This window comes from Bos mutus, chromosome 9 (assembly GCF_027580195.1).
Source record: "Bos mutus isolate GX-2022 chromosome 9, NWIPB_WYAK_1.1, whole genome shotgun sequence".
Lineage (NCBI taxonomy): Eukaryota > Metazoa > Chordata > Mammalia > Artiodactyla > Bovidae > Bos > Bos mutus.
The window spans coordinates 41,311,912-41,333,014 of NC_091625.1; the positions used below are offsets into that span (position 1 = coordinate 41,311,912).

Consider the following 21,103-nt stretch of genomic DNA (forward strand, 5'->3'; position numbering starts at 1 on the left):
ACTTTTTTTTTTTTTTTTACTGTAACCTAGGAGAAGTCCATATTACATGATGACTATATACACATATTTACATATTTATAAACAAATACAAATGTTTCATGACAGAATACTTATCTTTTCTACATGTAATATATTCTGATATTCTCTTTGTTTGCTGCTTCATTTTTCAAACTGGTTACAGTGTGAAAAGTACTGATTTAGATAACCAGTTATTGTTCAACTTTCTTTGTACACAGCACACTTCCAAACACTAGAATTTTAGGTAAGGTTTTAGAAAGGATTAAAAGGCAAAAAGGCAGAAACTGAAAGATGAGCCCCGCAGGTCAGTAGGTGTCCAATATGCTACTGGGGAAGGGCAGAGAAATAGCTCCAGAAAAAATGAAGAGGCTGAGCCAAAGCAGAAACAGTGCCCAGCTGTGGTTGTGTCTGGTGGTGAGAGTAAAGTCTGATGCTGTAAAGAACAATATTGCATAGGAACCTGAAATGTTAGGTCCATGAATCAAGGTAAATTGGACATGGTCAAGCAGGAGATGGCAAGAGTCAATATTGACACTTCAGGAATTAGTGAACTAAAATGGATGGGAATGGGTGAATTTGATTCAGATGACCATTATATATCTACTATTGTGGGCAAGAATCCCTTAGAAGCAAAGGAGTAGCCCTCATAGTCAACAGAAGAGTCTGAACTGCAGTACTTGGGAGCAATCGCAAAAAAGACAGAATGATCTCCATTTGTTTCCAAGGCAAATCATTCAACATCAGTGTAATCCAAGTCTATCTCCCAATCACTAATGCTAAAGAAGTTGAAGTTGAACCATTCTTTGAAGACCTATAAGACCTCTTAGAACAAACACCAAAAAAAGATGTCCTTTTCATCATAGGGAACTGGAATGCAAAAAGTAGGAAGTCAAAAGATATCTGGAGTAACAGGCAAGTTTGGCCTTGGAGTACAAAATGAAGCAAGGCAAAGGTTAACAAGAGTTCTGCCAACAGAACACACTGGTCATAGCAAACACCCTCATCCAACAACACAAGAGATGACTCTACACATGGACATCACCAGACAGTCAATATTGAAATCAGATTGATTATATTCTTTGCAGCCAAAGATGGAGAAGCTCTATACAGTCAGCAAAAACAAGATCAGGAGCTAACTGTGGCTCAGATCATGAACTCCTTATTACCAAATGCAGACTTAAATTGAAGAAAGTAGGGAAAACCACTAAGCCATTCAGGTATGACCTAAATAAAATCCCTTATGATTACATAATAGAAGTGATGAATAGTTCAAAGGACTAAATCTGGTACAGAGTGCTTGAAGAACTATGGGTGGAGGTTCGTATCATTGTACAGGAAGTGATGACTAAAACCATCCCCAAGAAAAATAAATACAAGAAGGCAAAGTGGTTGTCTGAGGAAGCCTTACAAATAGCTGAGAAAAGAAGTGAAAAGCAAAGGACAAAGGGAAAGATAAACCCAACTGAATGCAGAGTTCCAGAGAATAGCAAGGAGATAAGAAAGCTTTCTTAAGTGAACAATGCACAGAAATAGAAGAAAACAATAGAATGGGAAAGACCAAAGATCTCCTCAAGAAAATTAGAGACACCAAGAGAATATTTCATGCAAAGATGGACAGTATAAATGAAAGAAATGGCAAGGACTTAACAGAGAGTGTTCAAGAAAAACATATATTTCTGCTTTATTGACTATGCCAAAGCCTTTGACTGTGTGGATCACAATAAACTGTGGAAAATTCTGAAAGAGATGAGAATACCAGACCACCGGACCTGCCTCTTGAGAAACCTATATGCAGGTCAGGAAGCTACAGTTAGAACTGGACATGGAACAACAGACTGGTTCCAAATGGGAAAAGGAGTACATCAAGGCTGTATATTGTCACCCTGCTTATTTAACTTCTATGCAGAGTACATCATGAGAAACGCTGGGCTGGAAGAAGCACAAGCTGGAATCAAGATTGCTGGGAGAAATATCAATAATCTCAGATATGCAGATGACACCACCCTTATGGCAGAAAGTGAAGAAGAACTAAAGAGCCTCTTAATGAAAGTGAAAGAGGAGAATGAAAAACTTGGCTTAAAGCTCAAGATCATGGCCTCTAGTCCCATCACTTCATGGGAAATAGATGGGGAAACTGTCAGACTTTTTTGGGGGGTCTCCAAAATCACTGCAGATGGTGATAGCAGCCATGAAATTAAAAGATGCTTACTCCTTGGAAGGAAAGTTACAACCAACCTAGATAGCATATTGAAAAGCAGAGACATTATTTTGTCAACAAAGGTCCGTCTAGTCAAGGCAATGTTTTTTCCAGTGGTCATGTATGGATGTGAGAGTTGGACTGTGAAGAAAGCTGAGTGCCAAAGAATTGATGCTTTTGAACTGTAGTGCTGGAGAAGACTCTTGAGAGTCCCTTGGACTGCAAGGAGATCCAACCAGTCCATTCTAAAGGAGATCAGTCCTGGGTGTTCATTGAAAGGATTGACTCTGAGGCTGAAACTCCAATACTTTGGCCACCTCATGCGAGGAATTGACTCATTGAAAAAGACCCTGATGCTGGGAGGGATTGAGGGCATGAGGAGAAGGGGACGGCAGAGGATGAGATGGCTGGATGGCATCACCGACTCGATGGACATGAGTTTAGGTAAACTCTGGGAGTTGGTGATGGAGAGAGAGGCCTGGCGTGCTGCGATTCATGGGGTCTCAAAGAGTCGGACATGACTGAGCGACTGAACTGAACTAACAGAAGTAGAAGAGATTAAGAAGAGGTGGCAAGAATACACAGATGATCTGTACCAAAAAGGTCTGAATGACCCAGATAACCACAATCATGTGGTCACTCACCTAGAGCCAGACATCCTGAATGTGAAGTCAAGTGGGCCTTAAGAAGCATTGCTGCTGCTACTGCTAAATCGCTTCAGTCGTGTCCAACTCTGTGTGACCCGATAGATGGCAGCCCACCAGGCTCCCCCATCCCTGGGATTCTCCAGGCAAGATTACTGGATTGGGGTGCCACTGCCTTCTCCTTAAGAAGCATTCAGTTCAGTTCAGTCGCTCAGTCATGTCCAACTCTTTGCGACCCCATGAATCACAGCACGCCAGGCCTCCCTGTCCATCACCAACTCCCGGAGTTCACTCAAACTCATGTCCATCGAGTCGGTGATGCCATTCAGCCATCTCATCCTCTGTTGTCCCCTTCTCCTCCTGCCCCCAATCCCTCCCAGCATCAGACAAAACTAGGGAGGTGATAGGACCCCAGCTGAGCTATTTCTAATCCTAAAAGATGATGCTGTGAAAGTGCTGCACTCTATGCCAGCAAATTTCGAAAACTCAGCAGTGGCCACAGGACTGGAAAAGGTCAGTTTTCATTTCAATCCCAAAAAAGGCAATGCCAAACAATGTTCAAACTATCATACAGTTGTACTCATTTCACACGCTAACAAGGTAATACTCAAAATCCTTCAAGCTAGGCTTCAACAGTACATGAACCAAAATCTTCCAGATATACAAGCTGGATTTAGAAAAAGCAGAGGAACCAGAGAGCAAATTTCCAACATCTGCTGGGTCATAGAAAAAGCAAGGGAATTAAAAAAAAAAAAAGTCTACTACTACTTCATTGACTATGCCAAAGCCTTTGACTGTGTGGATCACAACAAACTGTGGAGAATTCTGAAAGAGATGGGACTACCAGACCACCTGACCTGTCTCCTGAGAAACCTGTATGCATGTTAAGAAGCAACAGTTAGAACCAGATATGGAACAGTGGACTGGTTCAAAATTGGGAAAGGAGTACATCAAGGCTGTATATTGTCACCCTGCTTATTTAACTTATATGCAGAGTATATTATGTGAAATGCCAGGTTGGATGAAGCTCAAGCTGGAATCAAGTTTGCCGGGAGAAACATCAACTTCAGATATGCAGATGATAGCACACTAATGGCAGAAAGCAAAGAAGATCTAAGGAGCGTCTTGGTGAAGGTGAAAGAGGAGAGTGAAAAAGCTGGCTTGAAATCAACATCAAAAAACAAAGATCATGGCAGCTGATCCTATCTCTTCATGGCAAATAGATGGGGGAAAACGTAGAAACAGTGACAGATTTCATTTTCTTGGGCTCCAAAATCACTGCAGCCATGAAATTAAAAGATGCTTGCTCCTTCAAAGAAAAACTATGACAAATCTAGACAGCATCTTAAAAAGCAGAGACATCACTTTGCCATCAAAAGTCAGTATAGTCAAAGCTATGGTTTTTCCAGTAGTGATGTACAGTGTGAGAGTTGGATCATAAAGAAGGTTGAGTGCCGAAGAATTGATGCTTTTCAACTGTGGTGTTGGAGAATACTCTTGAGAGTCCCTTCAACAGCAACAAGGAGATCAAACCAATCAATCCTAAAGGAAATCAACCCTGAATATCCATTGGAAGGAGAGATGCTAAAGCTGAAGCTCCAATACCCTGGCTACCTAATGTGAATAGCTGACTCACTGGACAAGACCCTGATGCTGGAAAAAACTGAGGGCAGGAGGAGAAGGTGGTAACAGAGGAGGAGATGGTTGGATGGCATCACTGACTCAATGGACATGAGTTTATGCAAACTCCAGGAGATAGTGAAGGACAGGGAACCTGGTGTGCTGCAGTCCATGGAGTCACAAAGAGTCGGACACACCTGAGTGACTAAACAACAACAACAAAAGGACTCAAAACAACTCTGTCAGTGACCGTTATAACATGGTCTCTACTACAGTTTAAGGATCCTGTGCATCACTGCACTCTTTCCTAGCCTAGTGTTCAGCACCAGGTAGCTACCAGGGGTTTGATTACTGTTGTAACTCTTATAAGGCACAGTTCTCACATGTTCTAGAAGCACCTGATGACTCTTTGGCATGAGCATGATGATGTGACCCTCTACTTTGAACACTGGGGCCCCCTCTATCTCTTATCACATAACCTAGGTTCTAAGCTCCACATATCTTGTTATTTAGTTGCTAACTCGTGCTTAACTCTTTGCAACCCAATGGACTGTAGCCCACCAGGTTCCTCTGTCCATGAGATTTTCCAGACAAGGATACTGGAGTGGGTTGCCATTTCCTTCTCCAGGGGACTTCCTGACCCAAGGATCGAACCTGTATCTCCAGCATTGGCAGGCAGATTCTTTACCATTGAGCAGTCTGGGGAAGCCCTCCACATACCTCAGATGAATATAAAATAACCCAGAGTCATTTACGTTCACAATAGCAAACTGTACACACTAATCACCAGTGTATACTGGTGATCACCAGTTGCCAGCAGCCCTGAGAGAAGCTCATGGTAGTGTGCCAGGGCACACCACATAAGAACTTCAAGATAAACAGATTGCTCATGAGTTTATGAGAAGTGGCTATAGCACATCAGGAAGTTTTAGACAACATTCTTTTTAAGCCACTTTCCTAAAAGACTGTCAACATCCCAACCACACTGAGTCCCATTACTTTCTTTTTCCAGCTTCCCATCACGAAAAAGTTGGGTAACTTACATTGCTATATCAATTGCCCTGCGGTGATTTCTAAAAACAGTGCTCACACTACATTGTGGGACTTTTGTGATATAACAGCTCATCCTGTTTTCAAAATGGCCTGTTGTTTTTTTAACCTATCGCTGTTAAAAAAATTGAAATTTAAGTATACTCTCACTCATATATCCATTTCAATTGCTGCCACCCAGCTGGCCAGACACAACTACAGCCCGTGTCAGAAGTAAGGCTCTGAGGTCCACACTGTGGAGAGAAGAGCCAGGAAGTAGCCGGTCCTCACGGCTTATAAGCAGCACTCGTGATCACATGAGAAGTGCATGCCACGCTCTGATGATGACCTGGCTCCCTGGTGGACTGTATTTATTTTTCTTACCTGTGCCTCCATCCCCTTCCAGGGTTGGGTGGGATGGGGTGGGGTAAGGGCATACTATGTAATGGAACAGCAGAAAAATACAGGGGCTCAATGTTTACTTTCTGATGAAAAGCCCTGGCTTTGCTACAGTATGATCTTAGGCAAGTCACTTAACCCTCCTAGACGTACCTACCTCCACTGTCACCTAGCTGATGACCTTGGATCTTAGAAGGATAGAATGAACGTCCTTTTAAAAGCATACAGCACTATTAAAGATACCACCATTGTCAGTTAATCCACAACCATCTATCAAGAACCTGCTTTGCCCAAGGCAATATCCTTTCCTTAAAGTGGCTCTGTTGGAGTGGGCAAACAAAAGGTACCAAACAATAATACAGAGCAAGTTACACAGCTCATGATTAATTGCTATGTAAGCAGTACAGCTTCCCTGTGACTGTGGGCTTGGAAAGCTCACAGGAAGGGCCTGCTAGGACCGGCAGCCTTGGGCCAGGCAGGTAAGAGACCTGGCCAGAGCAAAGGGGCAAGGTTAGGGAAGCATGAGGGGAACCCTAGTCCTGCTCCAGGGAGGGCTGACGGGGGGAAGAGGCAGGAACAGGCCCATTATAGTCAAGGGCACGCCAGGTGCGCTGCCCGCGTGTGAAGCCAGCCATGCCCACATCCCTTCTTAGGTGGTGCACACGGCCCCACCAGTTTGCTACATATGGTTGACTGTCCCAGCCTGAGGTGCCAAAGGAAGCCACAGACAGCCTGTAGTGGAGGCAGCTGCTGCCTGAGGCACGAAAGCCTAGAGCCCAGGAGATGACTCATGGAACCAGTCACATCTTCTCCCCAAATGGGAGACAGAAAGTCGTGCCAACAGCAGAGGAGACAGAAGCCCACTCACGACAGCACCAAGAAGCGGCCTTGAGACAGCTGGAGCCATGGCCACGCAGGAGCCTAGAGGCAAACGAGGGGGAGAAAGGCCTTTTTCCTTAAGAGAGGAGACAGAGCACTGCTGGGTCTCAGCAGGGTTGGGTAGATGATGCCTGCTACTCATGGGCTGCCTTCCACATCCTGAGTGCTGGTCCAGCAGGCTCTGCGCAATGCGCGTGTTTCCCAGCTTCCTTCTTTCCAGGGCATCCTTCCCTTCAGCTCCTTCACTAACTAGGGTGGAGTTCTCAGTGCTGCCCGAATAGCAAACTCACCTGTGGAACTTTTTAATGATGCAGATAATTGGCCTCCCCCAGAGCTCCTGAATCAGAATTCCTAGGGATGGGGCCAGGACAAGTGTGGTTTTTTTGATTGATTTTTCTTTTTAATTCCATATATTTTGATTCCAATGTTCTGCCCCAGTTGAGAACTGAATTAAAGCAAGTTGAGCGCACTTCTGCTCCCAGCAATCCAAGAAAACTTCAAGTCCACAGAGCAGAATGTGAACCTCAATCATTTAAAAATGTGCTCATTTTGAGAAGGGAACCCTCCTACACTGTTGGTGGGAATGTAAATTAGCACTGCCACTATGGAGAACAGTATGGAGGTTCCTTAAAAAACTAAACACTGAACTATCATATGACCCCACAATCCCACTCCTAGATATCTAACTGGAGAAAAACATGATTTGAAAGGATACATGAACCCAAATATTTGTTATAATAGCCAAAACATGGAAGCAACCTAAATGTCCGACAGAGGAATGGATAAAGAAGATGTGGTACTTCATATACAATGGAATATTACTCAGCTATTAAAACGAATGCCATTTGCAGCAACATGGGCGGACCTAGCGAGTGTCATACTGAGTGCAGTCAGGGGAGAAATACAATATGACATCCCTTATATGTGGAATCTAAAAGGAAGTGACACACATTACCTTACTTATAGAACAGAAAGACACTCACAGACTTAGAAAATGAACTTCTGGTTGCCGGGGGAAGGGACGGTTAGGGACCGTGGCAAGGTCATGTACACACTGCTATATTTAAAATGGATAACCTACAAGAACCTATTGTATAGCTTTCTTTCAAACAGCTCTGGTCCGGAGTTCCTGTTTAATAACATATTGTTACAACAATAGAATTTCCCAAGCATTTTCACAACCGTGTTTTGAGAACTAGCTGTGTGTCAGGTTCTATGTGAATTTCTTTGTGCAAGTCTATTCATTTATCACCCTAACAACTCTGCAAGTGAAAGTGAAGTCGCTCAGTCGTGTCCGACTCTTTGCCACCACATGGACTGTAGCCTACCAGGCTCCTTCATCCATGGGATTTTCCAGGCAAGAATACTGGAGTGGATTGCCATTTCTTTCTCCAGGGGATCTTCCCAACCCTGGGATCAAACCCCGGTGTCCCACATTGAAGGCAGAAGCTTTACCGTCTGAGCCACCAGAGAAGCCCAACAACTCTGCAAAGTGGATGTCAATCATCCCCACCTTAGACATGAGAAGATATACATTCAGAGGTTAATATGCCCTGAGTTAAAACCTTGCATGTGATAAAGTGAGACCTTAACTCAGAACTGCCTGACTACAGCCTCTAGTCTTCCTGGAATGCTCTTAGGATGCTTGTTTGATTCTCACAACTCCCTGCAACACAGCACAGATATAACGCCCCCACTTTACAGATGAAAAGACAGGTTCTGAGAGAGTCTTATGTCGAATCACACCATCCCAGAGAGTCAGAATTTGAACTCACAGCCTCTGGGTCACACTGAGCCTTTCCGCATGGCTTTGCTGAGCTAACACGGTGCTTGGGAGATGATAGGCACATATTCATTTTGAAAATGAAGATTTTCCACTCACTTCTGACCTAAATCACTGCTATTAGACCTAACCCAGGATGAGGAGAACTACCCTAAAAATAGAAACTTTTGCAATGGAAGACACTCTCATCTTTCCTTTGGTTTGTATCAGTGATTTCCTACCTTTCAGTGTATGTCGGACCACATAGTAATGTCAAATAATTTCACAGACTTTCCCCACATAACACAATCATATATGCATAGGTTCCTTAAAAGCATGACTTATTTCAGAGTAGCTTTTAACCATATTTTCTCAATTACAACAATGTCTATATACTTTTTAAACAACAGCAATACATTTATGCCCAGATCGTCTATTTATGAAGCTTATAGAAAATTCAAAAAAAGGGGGAAAGCCACAAAAGAAATCATGACAGCACCCAATGAGTTAAAAGTCCTCACGTCCCCACTGTATTTAAGATTCAGCCTCTTCCAGGTTATCTCCAAATTATAATCGTCTTTAACGTCTCTTGCTCCTTATCGAAAAAAAGCTACCCAAAGGCCTACCGATCTTTATCCACACAGGTCATAGGAAACAATTTTTCTCATTTTGATAAGATTCACAGATTCACAGTCAGGAGTCTTACCTAAAAATGATGACAGCAGGGCTAAGAGTGTGTTGGCAGCCTCATCTCCAAAACAGGATGAAGCATTGGTAATGTTTTCACTGAAGTTCCATAGCGTTTTGCAAACCAAGGAGGCCAGCTGCCAATCAGTAGGCCCAAAATCTCTTAAACAATCCACTAACCTGAGTGAAAAGTCAAACTGAGAAGTTACCAGGTCAGCATCTCTTTTATATTTTTAACATGATGATTAACTTTCTTTGATACTGAATATACATTTTATATATAATTCAGTGTTATTAAAATAATTTCACATCTACCAATTTAAGTAATTAACAAATTTAAGCAATAACCTACTTCTGAATTATTTTCAGTGTCCAGTGGAATCTAAATCCCCTCTTTAGCCTAGCTAGGCACTTCCAGATGGAGAAATCTCTCTGCCTGGGAGAAATGAGGAGAGGGGCCTAAGCTCTCCTGTGAATCCTGATAGAGTCAGGACTCCGTGCCTTGAACTTACTTTTTAATGCCGCCTCCTTCTTTTAGGATGAGTCGCTTGTCTCTATCCACTGTGAGGTTTAGGAGAACACCACAGGCAGAAAAGCAAATATCCTGATGCTTAGCATCCAGCAGAGCAATCATGAACTTGTGGACTGGAAAGGGAGAGAACAAATGCAGACCAGTGAAGCGCGGGGCCCAGCTGTATTTCATTCCTCAAATGGCAGAGGGGAAATGGGGGCAGCTTGTGAAACTAGAAAGCCTGCTAGGGGATTCAGCCCACTCTCTGTAGGGCCTCCCCACTGCCCAGTGGGGAAAGTGCCTTCACCAACACCCAACACCCGTCACTTCAGAACCTGCTCCCCGCCCCCCAGGGTCCCTGTTCCCAGGTACTGCTGTATCCACCGCAGCATCAGCTCTCCCTTCCAGTGGTAAAGTCCCTGCCCGTGGAGAGGAGGGAACCACCTCCTTCCAATCACACAGGTGCCATTCATTTCATCTCTAACTTCTGGTTGTTCTCAAGGGCTCTTTTGAACCTCCAGCAGGAATTTTCTTAAAATACACAGCCCTGGAAGCGGGGCAGGGGGAGTAGGCTTCAGTGATCTTCCTGGGAAGTCCTCCAAGGCCATAGCTTGTAAGAGAAGACTTGCTCAGACTGCTGGAAACCAGTGCGCAGGGAGGCCAGACTTTCAGTGTAGGGGACGTCTTATATCAGGACAGGCTCCCCCTGCCCCCACCGCTTTCCCTTACTCCTAGAAACAGAACTGTTTGTCCTGTTTGCTCATTGCCCCCAGCAGGGGTTGGGGGAGAATGAATGGGTGTGTGCTCCTGTTCCACTGCTCAGCTGAGAGGCAGCCCCGCCACGCTGACCTTGGCCTACTGATGGGTCAGCAGTGAGCTTGGCAAAGGCTGAATCACATATGTTTTTAAAAGTTTAAAGAATATACACCAAAATTTAACAATTATCTCTGGGGAAGTGTTTTTTTTTTTTTATCTGTATTATATAAATTTTCTATCACGAACATGAATAATTAGGTATTTTTAGTTACTGTTTTTACATGAGATACTTGAGAAAAATAGTATGTTTAGTATACACTGTTATGTACCTCCTACACAGTTTAAGAAATAAAACATTACAGATCCAATTTTATATTTGGGCCATCCATTCAAATGTAACTTTGTCTTAAATGTGGAGTTTCTAATTCCAAATGCATTTATGCCTTATTCCATTAGCACATGAGCACATTACATAAACAATACCCAGGACCGTTTCGCATGTTTTAATACAATATTAATGGTATTATTTCACATGTGTCCTCCTATTACTACTAGATTGTTTGCTCCTATAGTATGTGTTTGAGGTTGATGCATGTTGATACATGAACTTCTAGCTCATTTATTTTAACTGCTGTAAAAGTTTGGTTGCATGAATATACCATAATATATTTATCCTCTTACCTGTTGATGGACATTTAGGTTGTCCCCATTTTTCACTATTACAAGCAGTACTATAATAGACATTCCAGTGCATGAAGGAGCATGTCTTTTGAGTCCATTCCCATGGACAGAAATGATGTGTATAGATTACTCGTTTCACTTAAACATAAACACATACACACACCATCTCAAAACTCAAAAGACCACTCATCAGGGAGAGGGAAACCCTGAGAACACAGCCCAGATCTATCTTGGCATCCTGAGCCAAGAGCCTTACAGATAGATGGAACAGAATGTAAAGCACCGCTTGTCCCAAAGCAGAAACAAGTGTCATGTTCTTGTGACCCAAGCTGCGAAACCGCTCAGTTGTTTATTGCCAAGACGTGACTGCTTTTGAATGTGTGTCATTAACTCACCATTTTTCTGCACTATGAAATCGCAGATGTCATGGTCCTGGGAGAGATTTCCAAAAACACGCACTGCCTCCAGGATTCCATCCATGTTGTTACTCACGAGGAGCTTTAAGAGCACTGGGTTTGGTGACCAGAGAAATAAAATCAGTGAATTTAAGTTTTAAGTTAAAGGCTATTAGAAACCAATACCATGCTAAATACTGTAACTTAAAAATTAAAAGTGATAATAAAATTCCAACGATAGAGGACATAAGCAAGAACTAAGAAACTAATGTATCCTCATATTCAACTTTTTTAGAATTAAATCAGGCTCTTAGATACTTGTACCAGAAGTCAGAAACTATAAATGCCTCTAATTCTGTGTTTAGTTAATAAAGTCAAAACCTTAAATGAGCGTGCATCTACCCAAACCCAACTCTGAACCTTACATTCAGCAATATATAGCTTTCTGTCTTGAATTATGGAATTCTTCACTTTGTAGTAAGATAAGTTGTTGATAGTTGCCGTAGTGTTGATCACCAGCTCCTCACAATCATCAATTGACTTGGATTCTGAAATAAAGTGAGCATAAGGGTATCAAAGACTCGCTACAGGGCAGAAGCCACGACCTCCTAACTGCAGCCCAGCTGGTGCAGGGACGCGCCGCTGTCCCAGGCAAGGTCTACACCAACGCCGTGTTGTTGCTTTATTTCCCGTGACTCTTCCTGCAGGGAAATGCGCCCACGGCCGGGGACCACTCCAGGCCAGCATTTGGAACCCTCTAAGCTCAGTCCCTCTACCCAGGGGTCTGGAAAAGTCAGGCTGATCTAGTCCCTGTATGCAAAGGTGATCAGAGCTGGTACGCCCTGACCCAGAACTATCCTGGGGCCTGCACCTTGGGAGTCTGTTCCCCGGACCCTCGACCTCCCAACAGAATGGCCCTGGGTCTTAATCCGTCTATAATTCCTATCAGGGCTGCCTTCCAAACACGCAAGCTCTGGCCGCCTCTCACCTCCTCTACCACCACCTAGTCCATCTTTCACCTCCTCACTGGCTTCTCTTCTTCGCCTTGGCCTCCCTGAGCCTGCCCTCAATGTGCAGACCCTTTAAAAGTCAGTCAGACAACGTCACTCATCACCCCCGGCTCATAGGCCTGACCTGGCTGCCCAGTCCTTACCTCCCGCGCCTTATTTGCTGCTCCAGCCCCAGGTCCCTGATGCCAACCACACCAGTATTTCCCTCTTTTTGAGCATTTCAGCCTGAGCCTGCCCAAGAACTTTGCACTGCTAGTCCCCCTGTCTGGTGTATTCCTTCCTCCAGTTATCCTGGCTCACTCCTCATGTCCTTCTGGCTGCTGCTTAGCTATCACCTTACTGGACACAGTCTCCTCAGCCACTCTGTTTAAAATAGCATTGTTATGCACATCCCCTCCCCTTCTTCCCTATAACACATGGGACCACCTGGCTTATGTGTTTAATGTCTGTCTTCCAGCTCTAAGGTGTAAGCTCCATGAGACTAAGGACTCGTTCTTTTCATCATCACATTCTCAGCATCTAGAACAGTATCTGCACAGAGTGATGCTCAACAGATAATGAGTAAGAACCTGCTGTATACCACAGGAACTCCACTACACACTCTGTAACGACCTGTTTGGGAAAAGAATCTAAAAAAAGGAATGGATATGGTGAACAGCAGTGAAGAGGGCTGGGGTGTCCTCTGCTCCTGGGCCTTCTCCAACATTGGTTCCAGCCTTCCCAACACCCCCATCCTGGCGACTCCAGTAGGGCCTCTGCCTCGGCCCCCGGGCAGCATGCAGACCAACATCCAACAGCCAGTGAAGGTTTACACACTCGACGAGGGCCAACAGTGGCGCCAGGAATGTCATCTAGCAGCGTGGAGAGGCTGAAGGGCATGTCCCAGCTAGTCATGACAAAACGTGGTCCACTGGAGAAGGGAATGGCAAACCACTTCAGTGTTCTTGCCTTGAGAACCCCATGAACAGTATGAACGGGCAAAAAGAACACTGAAAGATGAGCCCGCCTAGGTTGGTAGGTGTCCAATATGCTACTGGGGAAGAGCAGAGAAATAGCTTCACAAAAAGTTTAAGAGGTAGAGCCAAAGCAGAAACAACACCCAGCTGTGGGTGTGTGTAGTGGTGGAAGTAAAGTCCGATGCTGTAAAGAACAGTACTGCATAGGAATCTGGAAATGTTAGGTCCATGAATCAAGGCAAATTGGAAGTGGTCAAACAGGAGATGGCAAGAGTGAACATTGACATTTTAGGAATCAGTGAACTAAAAAGGATGGGAATGGGTGAATTTAATTCAGATGACCATTATATCTACTACTGTGGGCAAGAATCCCTTAGAAGCAATGGAGTAACCCTCACAGTCAACAAAATAGTCTGAAATGCAGTAGCTAGGTGCAATCTCAAAAATGAAAGAATGATCTCGGTTCATTTCCAAGGCCAACCATTCAACATGACAGTAATCCAAGTCTATGTCCCAACCACTAATGCCGAAGAAGCTGAAGTCGAATGATTACATGGAGACTTACAAGACCTCTTAGAACCAACAGCAAAAAAAGACATCTCTTTCATTACAGGGGACTGGAATGCAAAAGTAGGGAGTCAAGAGATACCTGGAGTAAAAAGCAAGTTTGGCCTTGGAGTACAAAATGAAGCAGGGCAAAGGCTAACAGAGTCTTGCCAAGAGAACTCATTGGTCATAGCAAACACTCTGTTCCAACAACACAAAAGATGACTCTACACATGGACATCACCAGATGGTCAATATTAAAATCAGATTGACTGTATTCTTTGCAGCCAAAGATGGGAAGCTCTATGCAGTCAGCAAAAACAAGACCTGGAGCTGACTGTGGATCACATCATGAGCTCCTTATTTCAAAATTTAGGCTCAAATTGAAGAAAGTAGGGAACACCACTGGGCCATTCAGGTATGACCTAAATCAAATCCCTTATGATTATATAGCTGAGGTGATGAATAAATTAAAGGGACTAGATCTGGTAAATAGAGTGCCTGAAGAACTCTGGAAGGAGGTTCATACCATTATACAGGAAGGAGATGGTGACTAAAACCATCCCCAAGAAAAAGAAATGCAAGAAAGCAAAGTGGTTGTCTGAGGAGGCCTTATAAATAGCTGAGAAAAGAAGAGAAGTGAAAGGCAAAAGAGAAAGGGAAAGATATACCCAATTGAATGCAGAGTTCCAGAGAATAGCAAAGAGAGATAAGAAAGCTTTCTTAAGTGAACAATGCACAGAAATAGGGGAAAACAATAGAATGGAAAAGACGAGAGATCTCTTCAAGAAAATTAGAGATACCAAGGGAATACTTCATGCAAAGATGGGCTCAATAAAGGACAGAAACGGCAAGGACTTAACAGAAGCAGAAGATATTAAGAAGAGGTGGCAAGAATACACAGGGCTGTACAAAAAAGATCTTAATGACCCAGATAACCACAATGGTGTGGTCACTCACATCCTGGAATGTGAGGTCAAGTGGGCCTTAGAAAGTATTACTATGAACATAGCTAGTGGAGGTGATGGGCTTCCAGCTGAGCTATTTCAAATCCTAAAAATGATGCTGTTAAAGTGCTGCACTCAATATGCCAGCAAATTTAGAAAACTCAGCAGTGGCCACAGGACTGGAAAAGGTCAGTTTTCATTCCAATCCCAAAGAAGGGCAATGCCAAAGAATGTTCAAAGTATTGCACAATTGTACTCATTTCACACATGAGCAAGGAAAGACTCAAAATCCTTCAAGCCAGGCTTCAACAGTATGTGAACTGAGACCTTCCAGATGTTCTCAGTTGAATTTAGCTGAATTTAGAACAGACAGAGGAACCAGAGATCAAATTGCCAACATCTGCTGGATCATAGAAAAAGCTAGGGAATTCCAAAAAACATTCTGCTTCACTGACTATGCTAAAGCCTTTGACTGTGTGGATCACAACAAACTTTAAAAATTCTTAAAGAGATGAGAATACCAGACTACCTTACCTGCCTCCTGATATATCTGTATGCAGGTCAAGAAGCAACAGTTAGAACTGGACATGGAACAACAGTCTGGTTCCAAATCAGGAAAGGAGTACGTCAAGGCTGTATATTGTCACCCTGCTTATTTAACTTGTATGCAGAGCATATCACGCAAATGCCGGGCTGGATGAAGCAAAGGCTGGAATCAACCCTGAACATTCACTGGAAGAAACTGTGTTGAAGCTGAACCTCCAAGACCTTGGCCACCTGACACAAAGGGCTGACTCACTGGAAAAGCCCCTGACGCTGGGAAAGGTTGAGGGCAAGTGGAGAAGAGGATGATAGAGGAGGCGGTGGTGGCATGGCATCACCGACTCAATGGACAAGAGTCTGAGCAGACTGCAGGAGATAGCGAAGGACAGGGAAGCCTGGCGTGCTGCAGTTCGTGGGGTCAAAGAGTGGGACACGACTTAGTGACTGAACAGCAACAACATACATATAACTAATTCACTTTGCTCTACAGCAGAAAGTCACATGACAAAGTCAAGTAACTACACTCCAATAAAAATTTTTTAAAAAGTAAGAACTTGAACCTCCCTGGAAATATCAACTTACAAAACAGAAAGCTGTAGCATTTCAGTGTCTTGGGGGTGGATCAGGATAAAGTTTATATGAAAAAATTTGAAGCTAGTAACAATAATAGTAATAAACTCCATTGTTGTAAAAAATAAGTGGTTAATGAATGCAAGAATGAGTGAATGAATGAATGAACGAATCCTTTAGCTTAGCAGATAAGACCCTCAGTAATTTTATCCCTGCCTTCCACTCCACCTCCAGACTCATCTCCTGGTGACTTAGGCCACAGTACAGAGAAGGGCGGATGTCGGGGACCAATCAGGAGGTGGGGGTGATGGCAGAGATGGAGCACAGAGGCCAGGCTGCAAAACTATTTAGGGAGGAAAACAGACAGTACGTGGTGAAGGCTGGATTGCGGGATGAGGGAGAGCAACCACCCAGGATGACCTCTGGGTTTCTGGATTACAAAATTGGATGGACAGCAATCCCATTCTCTGAATTAATAGGAAGAAGGTCCAGTTGGGGGTAAGGTCATGAGTTAGATCTCTTGGGGTACCTCTGAAGTAGCCATGGTTGATGAGATTAGGTAAGGCAGTTAGGTGGACATACAGGTCTGGAAGTCAGAGGAAAAGTCAGGAGTAGGGTTATACTAAACTGGCTGCAGCAGTCTCTGCTTCTCTTCGGGCACAGTGCATGGCCCCCAGAGCCTGGAGAACGTTCGGCCCCCTCGCTGCCTGGCCATCAGTCATCACCTGCCTGGGAAGGAGTCACCTCAGTGCCTGTGCATGTCTTGGGCCCTGACTTGCCCACTGGGTTCTACTGGTTAAGTAGTGCCTTTTACCTCTTAAAAAAAAAAAAAAAGAAAAACTGAATATAGTTGATAAACAGTATTACATCAAATGTAGAACACAATGATTCAATGTTTTTATAGATTACACTCCCAAAGGTATTATAAAATAACTGGCTGTAATTCCTGCCCTGATGATACATCCTGTTGCCTATCTATTTTATACATCACAGCTTGTGCCTCTTAATCCCATACTCCTACCTTGCCAGCCCCCCACCTCCAGACACTTCCATCTGCCCACTGGTGACCACTAGTTAGTTCTCTATTTCTGTGAGTCTGTTTGTGTTTTGTTGTCTTCATGTGTTTATTTTTTTAGATTCCACAAATAAGTGAAATGAGGACAGTATCTGTTTTTCTCCGTCTAACTTATTTCACTTAGCATAATATCCTCCAGGTCCACCCATGATGCTGTGAATGGCAAGATTTCGTTCTTTGTTATAATTAAATAGTATCTTTTATCTCCTGTATGAAGCCAAAGCTCCTCAGGGATAAGAGGGAGGTTGTGAGCTGAGCAGGAGGACTGTGCTAGCTCTTACACTTTGATTTAATTATCTCTCCTTTTGGCCTTCTTTTCATTAAAGAGAATGATCTTTTTATAGTCTACTCTATTCAAAGGGAAATTCAGTCATTTGTTACCCTACAGAGAACACACACTGGCCCTTCAGCCAGTGGCCCCTCTGCCCCACCCCAAAGCAGCCAGCATGGGTCCTGTACCTGGTAGAAACTCAAACAATATTTGGAGAAAGCAAGAATAAATGAGATTCTAATTGCCTGTTTTCTTAGTTCAAATACATGCAAGTATTAGTCGCTCAGTCGTGCCCAACTCTTTGGGACCCCACAGACTGCAGACCTCCTGGCTCCTCTGTCCACGGGATTTTCCAGGCAAGGATACTGGAGTGGTTTGTCATTCTCTTCTCCAGGGGATCTTCCCGACCCAGGTGTGTCCGTCTCCAGAGTATCCTCGCTTGCTTGGCCGTGGCTCTGGAGCTGGAATCCTGATTGTCTACCTGCTGGCTGTGTGACTGTGTGCAAGTCACTTAACCTCCTTGGGGCTCAGTTTCCTTGTCTGCAAAGTGGGGTAATAATCGCAGCTACATTACTAAGTTTAAATGTGTTAATACATGTAAAGGGCTTATAAAACTGTATGGCACGTTGCAGGTGCTAATTAAACATCTGTGAGATGCATGGACGGGCTACCCAGAAAGATGGCTCCTGGGGAATTATTTGGGTGAGTGTCTAACACTTAGCAAAGAGGAAGTTTCAGCCCCAGTTCTCTCTGTCATGGGACTGATGATGCCAGATCTTGGGCGGTGTCCAGGGATCCATTTTTTCTCTTGCCTTGGTGGGAGAATTAGTTAGCTTGCCCAGAAAAAGAAGGGTAGCTCTTATGTATCACCACCTAAGAGGTGAGGTCCCCCTGTAGGACCTCACGTTTGGGAGCAGGAAGAACATCTGGCATCCGAGACAAGACAGGAGGCATTCACAGCTACCAGGCGTCTACCATGAAGGGCTCCTAGCACTTTACATGCATTTCACCCCACAAAAGTTAATTTTTAATAGTGCTTCTATTCAAATGCACTTACAAGCATTTGTACTGAGATTAGTCACTCAGTCGTGTCTGACTCTTTGCAACCCCATGGACTCTAGCCTGCCAGGCTCCTTGACCAGCTCCCTTCTGCAGGGTCTGGTCACTATACTTCACTGAAGCAGAGATACCAGGTGGGAACCAGGAGAGATCAGCTGAGGGGACTTTGTAGAGCTCAGAGCATTCATCCCTGCAGCTGAGCTGCCAGGGGGAGGGTGGTGTATGATCCTCTATCAAGATAACTTTACCCCTCGCCCCCATAAAGCTCTTTGAGGGAGGTCAAGTCGTTCTGGAGACAGAAAAGACAAGGGATCCCTCTGCTTGCCCTAATGACTGCCCACCACCATGGGCCAGGTAGAAGGCTTTCTCCACATGGGCTTAACCTCAGACGGCACTGAGCTCTAACACAGAGACTGAAGCATTCTCCAGTGAGACCACTCACCACCTGCATTGGGGCTGGCCAGGGAGAGGGAGTTCGAAAAAGAAAATGCAGATTCCCGGGTTCCACACCTCATTTGATTAGTCACAGCCTCTAAGGGTGGGGTTTAGAATCTGTCTTTCATGAGCTCCCTGCATGATTCTTATGCACAGTTTTTGAAGTGCCAGATTTGAGTTTCATTGGTCACTTTAGAGCAAAACAAAGAAAGTAGGTTATGTGTAAGTACCAGTAACCTCAAGACAGTATACTGGAGAGACCTCACATGGAATCCCCCAGTGACAGAGGCAGAGTAGCTACCCTCCCAGAGGACTTGATGATGGAGGTACAGCAGGGACAGGCCCCAGCCCCTGAGGACTCTAGCTAGGCCCCCTTGGTTAATTAACCCTAGAGCTAAAAGCTCTGGCCCAATCTGCTCTCTGCCTCTTTCTCCTGCCTCCAAAGCATTACTTTCCTAGAATTCAAACTGAAATTATCCACTGTATTATGTTTTTAGTTAATAGGTAGAAATGTAATTTCTAAGCTCATAAAATATATGTAAGACCAAGAACATTCTCACTTCACATATGAATAATTGCAATAAAATGAAACATGGAGCTTTCTTTCTTGACTATCCACAATGATGTGCTCCCAGTCCAGGTATCTGAGGGCAGGTCCTCAGGCTCTCCCCAGGTAGCTACAGTCAAGTGAAGCAATTTGGCCTGCCAACAGATGAGAACTCATCCGGTGGGTTTCAGGGTCCTGCCAGCTCCTCACTAGCCAGAGAGGCTAAAGGTGGTTCTCTGAGCACTGGGTCTCAACAGTTAAGGGGCAGAAGAATCACCTGGGGCAGGGGGTGCATATTTCAACCCATCCTGCAGGTAAAGAAAGGTAAGACCCAGAAACTAGAAAAGGAATCCTAATGAGCCCCATAGCTGATTCTGAGGCAGGTGGATCCCTGACTTCTGGGTGGAGAAGAACTGATCCTCCAGAGGCAGAACCAAGACAGGGAGATACTAGAGTCCAAGTGCAAGGTTTGAAGTTGTTCAGTTCAGTTCAGTTCAGTCACTCAGTTGTGTCCGTCTCTTTGCAACCCCATGAATCACAGCACGCCAGGCCTCCCTGTCCATCACCAACTCCCGGAGTTCACTCAGACTCATGTCCATCGAGTCAGTGATGCCATCCAGCCATCTCATCTTCTGTCGTCCCCTTCTCCTCCTGCCCCCAATTCCTCCCAGCATCAGAGTCTTTTCCAATGAGTCAACTCTTCGCATGAGGTGGCCAAAGTACTTGAAGTTGTTAGAGAAACTCAATTTTTGGAGCAGCTCAATACAGACGGTATAATGTGCAGTCAGCAGCTTGGAAGAGAGTTCTAGACTAATGTGTAGATTTTGAGTTATCACATGGAAGCAATATGTCACAAGGACAGACCTTAATCAGAATTTAAGAATCTTGGGAATTCTCTGGTGGTCCAGTAGTTAAGAATCCACCTTGCGATGCAAGAGGGGCATGGGTTTGATCCTTGGTCGGGGAACTCAAAAGCCCATATGCTGCAGAGCAACTAAGCCCATGTGCCCCAACTATTGAGCCCACGTGCCACAACTAGAGCGTCCATGCACTGCAACCAAAGATCCCACATGGTGCAATGAAGATTCCATGTGCTGCAACTAAGACCCAGCACAGCCAAACAAACATTTAAAAATATAAGAATTTAAGAATCCTTAAGATCAGCAACATGTGAGTAACCCTGCCACTTACTAACTTTGTGACTTTTAAAAGTCACTGCATCTCACTGAGCCTGTTTCCTCCTCTGTGAAAAGGCCTAAAATAACAACCCACTCTCATGTGGCTGCTCACATCAGGGAACAAATGTGAACACGCTTTTTACACTGGGTAGCTCCAATGGCGATCATTTTGTAATGCACAGAAATATAGAATCACTGTGTTGTAATCTGGAACTAACATAGTGTTGTAGTTCAATTATATTTCAAAAAACAAATTTAGAAAACAAAAAACAAAAAAACTACGCAGCTCCATAACAAGGGAAGGCAAGGTCAGTTATGGTCTACACACCAAAAGCTATGCTCTGTGGCTCGGTCCTCTCAGCCTCCACGCTCTGTGTGTACTTTGTTA

General features: G+C 44.2%; 1 protein-coding gene across 3 annotated transcripts in view; it reads right to left on the reverse strand.

The window, feature by feature from the left end:
- Positions 1 to 21,103, reverse strand: part of ARMC2 (armadillo repeat containing 2) — a 141,872-nt gene that overhangs the window by 24,434 nt on the left and 96,335 nt on the right. For 2 of the 3 annotated variants that reach the window (XM_070376497.1, XM_005905837.3), the window contains exons 14-17: positions 12,004 to 12,126; positions 11,579 to 11,692; positions 9,748 to 9,880; positions 9,255 to 9,415 (exon numbers count right to left, since the gene is read on the reverse strand). In XM_070376497.1, coding sequence (XP_070232598.1) covers positions 9,255 to 9,415; positions 9,748 to 9,880; positions 11,579 to 11,692; positions 12,004 to 12,126 — 531 coding nt within the window. Of the gene's footprint in view, positions 1 to 9,254; positions 9,433 to 9,747; positions 9,881 to 11,578; positions 11,693 to 12,003; positions 12,127 to 21,103 lie in introns of those variants that run through there. The other variant, XM_070376498.1, reaches the window with a different exon arrangement.